The sequence below is a fragment of the Solanum tuberosum genome, unplaced genomic scaffold, assembly GCF_000226075.1.
Source record: "Solanum tuberosum cultivar DM 1-3 516 R44 unplaced genomic scaffold, SolTub_3.0 contig00022, whole genome shotgun sequence".
NCBI classification, from domain to species: Eukaryota; Viridiplantae; Streptophyta; class Magnoliopsida; order Solanales; family Solanaceae; genus Solanum; species Solanum tuberosum.
Window position 1 is genome coordinate 11481 of NW_006240144.1, and position 4556 is coordinate 16036.

Sequence of the window (4556 nt, forward strand, 5' to 3'; positions counted from 1 at the left end):
TTTTTTTTTTTTAGTTATCCCTAATTACTTGTCCATTTTGACAAATCAAGAAAGAATAATTTTTTTTTTACCTATTATACCCTCAATTAATTACTTTGAAAAAAGTAGAACTTTTTGAAAATCTTCGATTTTTAATTCATCTACTTCATAATTAATAGGGGTAAAATGGTAAACTCACTATGTCAATAATTATTTTCTTAATAGATATGTCAATTCAGAAGTGGACAAGTAATTACGGATAGAGAGAGTATTTGTCTATAATTCACATTACTAAAAATAGGTATCTCAATGATTTATCAATTTACAAAATCAAGATAAAATTAATTGCAATTTTTTTAAAACCTTGTTTTCTCTTACAATTAATTATTTTTAAAAGTGTAAATAAATTTGTAAAATTTCAAAAAGTTTCTTAAGGGGTAAATAAGTAAAACTATTCTTTTTATTTATAATTTCTTATAAAACCTATAAAAGAGAAAGTGTACGTATAACTAATATAGAGCAAAAAGAGTGATAACATTATCCCTTAGCAAATGCTTATTTTTAGTCGGGAAAATTATGGAGAATAGCAAACATTTAGCCTATATTAGGTAATATCTTATGATCTCTGAGCAAGGAAGCATGAACTCGAAGTAGAACAATCGATAATAAGGCAATACAAAATGCATCATTAGCTTATAAAGAATGATGTCCTGTTTCTAATGCAGTCAATAAGAAGAATATTATCTATCAATCTACAAGTTATTAGATAACGCCACTAATGCTACTAAATGAGAAACGTTGCTGTTTGTATCTCAAAATGAAGTTCGAATTTTTGTAAATTTTCTGTTTTAACTTCAGGGCTGTTAACAAAGGCTTCTTATTCAAGCACTTCTTATGATGCTACAAGATCAGTTAGCAAGAATAATTTCTTAGAGGACACTTTCTCTTATAAGATAAACGGTACAAACCATACAAGTTTGTATTTTCGAGATAAATGGGTGCTTGATGCCTCTGACGATGAATATGGAGGAGTACTCGTCAACGCAGAAAGACTACCATCTGATCCCGACAAATTTACCTTTGTGCTTCGTGCATCTCTCTCTCATTGGAAAGTGAAGGTACTTCATTTCCAGCAACTACTATACTATACTATACTATACTAGTCTCAAATTTCAAGACTCAATTTCTTGTCTGGTGTTGATTATTACACGAGTGAAAGCCACCACATTTCATAATTTTTCTTATTATTTTATAGACAACTCTTGTGCCAGATAGCCTGGTGAATTCATATAGACGGAACCCCAATTTGTTTAGGAATGAGGCGTAGTAATTTTTGGTGTATTGAAAGTAAACTTATATAACACCTTTTGCTCATTGATGGCTCCCGATGATGCAGGGGAAGAAGGGAGTTTGGCTTAAGCTACCACTAGAAAAATGTGATCTAGTTCCTGTTGCAGTAAAGGTATTTCCTTTTTGTTGATGCATTGTAGTAAAGGTATTTTGCACTATCACTTCACCCAAATTGATACAGGAAATTACTCAATCGTTTAGCTTTTCTTTGTTATCCCTGGCTAGTAGTGATTGTCTCATTACTCAAAGAATACGTTGATACAAATACATGAAGAGAATAGGCTAACTATACTATCTTATACACAATAATATACAGCTCTAGTGATTTTGTAACAATCGAACTCTAAATTTTGTAGGAAGGATTTCAATACCATCATGCAGAAAGAGGATATGTTATGATGACTTATTGGATTCCGGAGGAACCCTGTATGCTTCCTTCGAATGCATCACATCAAGTTGGAGTTGGGGGTTTTGTGATCAACGATAAAAATGAGGTGTGTGTTTTTCTGTTTGCAATGCCTTCCTAATTAGTAGTAATATTTATGAGCTTCTAAATTCTCTGTGTAGTCTCTTAGGCTAATAAATTTTTGCTTTAGGTGCTTGTCGTGCAAGAGAAACATTTTACGCCGTCTCTTTCAGGCCTATGGAAAATACCAACTGGTTTTATTCATGAGGTATGTTCCTCTATTACAATTTGACCTTACCATTTTGGTACTTTTGACTTGGTTAAAGATTGAAGCATGGAACTGTATACTTACTCGGTTTAGTTTTTTCGTCAAACTCAGTCCGAGGAGATCTTTACAGGAATTGTGAGAGAAGTGCAGGAGGAAACTGGCGTAAGCAATTTCCACTTAAACGTATCGCTTTCCTAAACTAGCAACACATAACGACCAATCGTTATCTAAATGATGTTTTTTTCTTTTCTCATTACTTTTTCCAGATTGATACTGAATTTGTGGAGGTTATGGCTTTCAGGTAACACAATTCTTCCTCTTCAAAGAACCATGAGTTTATCATAACGGACAGCCATATATAATACAACCTTTTTATCGATAGGAAGAGCTGTATTAGAACTCTTATAAGAACATGAAATGCTGATACCATAAGTATCCGAACAACTTGGCTCAGACACAGAATGTGGAGTTGCTATTCCCTAGATTTCACTGTCTCCTTTAGGATATTTCAAGCTTTATTCAGCTTCTTGCTCTAACTCATGCTATGTACATTAGTTTTGGACTCTAATTGTTGATTTTACAGTTACAAACAAGATACCATTGTTTAAATTAACATTTATCGATGTCCTTCTTCAGGCATGTTCACGATGTGGCCTTTCAAAAGTCAGATTTGTTCTTCGTTTGTCTGTTAAGACCCCTGTCAAAACAGATCATGGTTGATGATCTAGAAATTCAGGATGCTAAGGTAAGCATATCGTATTGTGTAATACTCACCTGATGAGCTAGCGTTTGAGATTGAGTTAGACTCAATGTCCATTTTTCTTAACATTATACCACATCCAAACTCGTCCTTATTCTTGTGTGTCTCAGTGTTGGTTCCGCATGTCATATTGTCCACACATCAGCTGTTTAGTCTAGGAACACACACCACCATATTGGTCAGAAAAATGTTGTTTCCTTATATATTTTTGGACAATCGTTATCTCATGAGCTAGCTTTTAAGGTTGAGTTAGACTTAAAGTTTGTAGCTTTATGCAACTTAGCATTTACTCGAGCTGTCTTTTCTTTTTTCAATGCAGTGGATGCCTCTAGTTGAGTTTGTGGAGCAACCTCTAATCCAAGAAGACGATATGTTCAAGAAAATAATTGACATTTTTATCGCTAGACTAGGGAAGCGGTATTGCGGATTGTCTGTCCATCAATTGGTTTCCAAATTTGATGACAAACTTTCTACATTGTACTTTAACACAGTTGATGACCCAAATTTGAACTGTCAAGCCAGTTAGCATCACAATCTGTATTGTCTTGTGTATATGTGTAATCTATAGGTTATGGATTCTGTAAATATACTTAAAAGTTATTCAAAAGTACTTGTTACAGGGAGGTAACTGTCATATGATTTTCTTTTTTTATAATTTGTATATTAGGTTTCTGTATCGGGTGTTTGCACCAAACCAAAAAATGCAACACATGTGACTCTCATTCACTTTATTATTAGTTTTTTCAGTATAATTTTTACTGCCAAGGTTAAATGTTTTGTTCTGGTGTAAACACAGGATGCAAAAAATACTTTTCACTCTAGAACTGAAACCTGAAAGTCATTTTTCAGGAAAATGACTTATGTCATACTAAATAAACCAGAATTTGGAGCATTTCGAACACCTGAAATCCAACTACAACTAGACAGCAGGCCGATGTAACAAGCTAGAATAGTCCTAAGTTAGTGAAAATTCAACTTTTGAGTTGAGAATTTTTGATATGGTTGACTTTGGTTAACATTATGAGTTTTGAGTGTCGTACGAGAATTCCATCAATTTTACTGAGTCCAGAGCATTGAGTTTGCTCTATTAAGATGATCGGTTAGAGTCCCGAGATCTTAAATTGTGATTTGGATATTTAGGTAAAAAGTTGAATTTTTGGCCTAGATAGGTTCCGAGGGGTATTTTGGTTATAACCATATATTTTTTGAAATTCGACAATTTCATTGGTTCCAAAACATGCTTTAAGATAAATTTGCATTATTGGTTCATGTTTATAGGATTCCGAATGAGTTTCAAGGATCAAAAGGATGTTTTCAAGGTTGCTTGTATACACTTTAAGTGGTGACAAAATAGACTTTTAGCGACGACAAATGGGTTTTAGTGAGGAAATCGCTGAGTTAAATAACTATTTTAACCCATTTCGTATTTTTGACATTTTCGGAGCTAGAAAAGTCAAATTTGAGGTGATTTTTGATACGTTTTTCTTTCATGTATTTCTAACCCTATTTTACTCTTTCCCCCAAAATATCCCTTTCATATTTTATGATTTCTATCCATTAAATTGAGATTTTAAACCCTAAAGTAGAGAAATAAAAAATTGTTGATTTGGAGGTCGATTTGGAATGAGTTTTTATTGATTTTCGGGATTTAAGGTCCTTGTATTGTGGGTAACCTGATTTTGACAAAATTTTTCTGAAATTTCTCATTTTTGACTGCATTTCAAATGTGAGTTTTGGGTTTTTTCTGCTAAAGTTGAAAAAGTAGTAAATTTTTTTATTAGAGCTCGATTCTT

The 4556-nt window shown here is 33.1% G+C and overlaps 1 protein-coding gene across 1 annotated transcript; it reads left to right on the forward strand.

The window, feature by feature from the left end:
• Positions 1 to 555: 555 nt before the first annotated feature.
• Positions 556 to 3382, forward strand: LOC102600361 (nudix hydrolase 8-like). The gene is made up of 9 exons (XM_006367911.2): positions 556 to 587; positions 803 to 1097; positions 1376 to 1441; positions 1686 to 1823; positions 1926 to 2003; positions 2115 to 2165; positions 2270 to 2304; positions 2640 to 2748; positions 3083 to 3382. The coding sequence occupies exons 1-9, from the start codon at positions 556 to 558 to the stop codon at positions 3287 to 3289; spliced, it is 1011 nt and encodes a 336-aa protein (XP_006367973.1). The 3' UTR covers positions 3290 to 3382.
• Positions 3383 to 4556: the final 1174 nt, after the last annotated feature.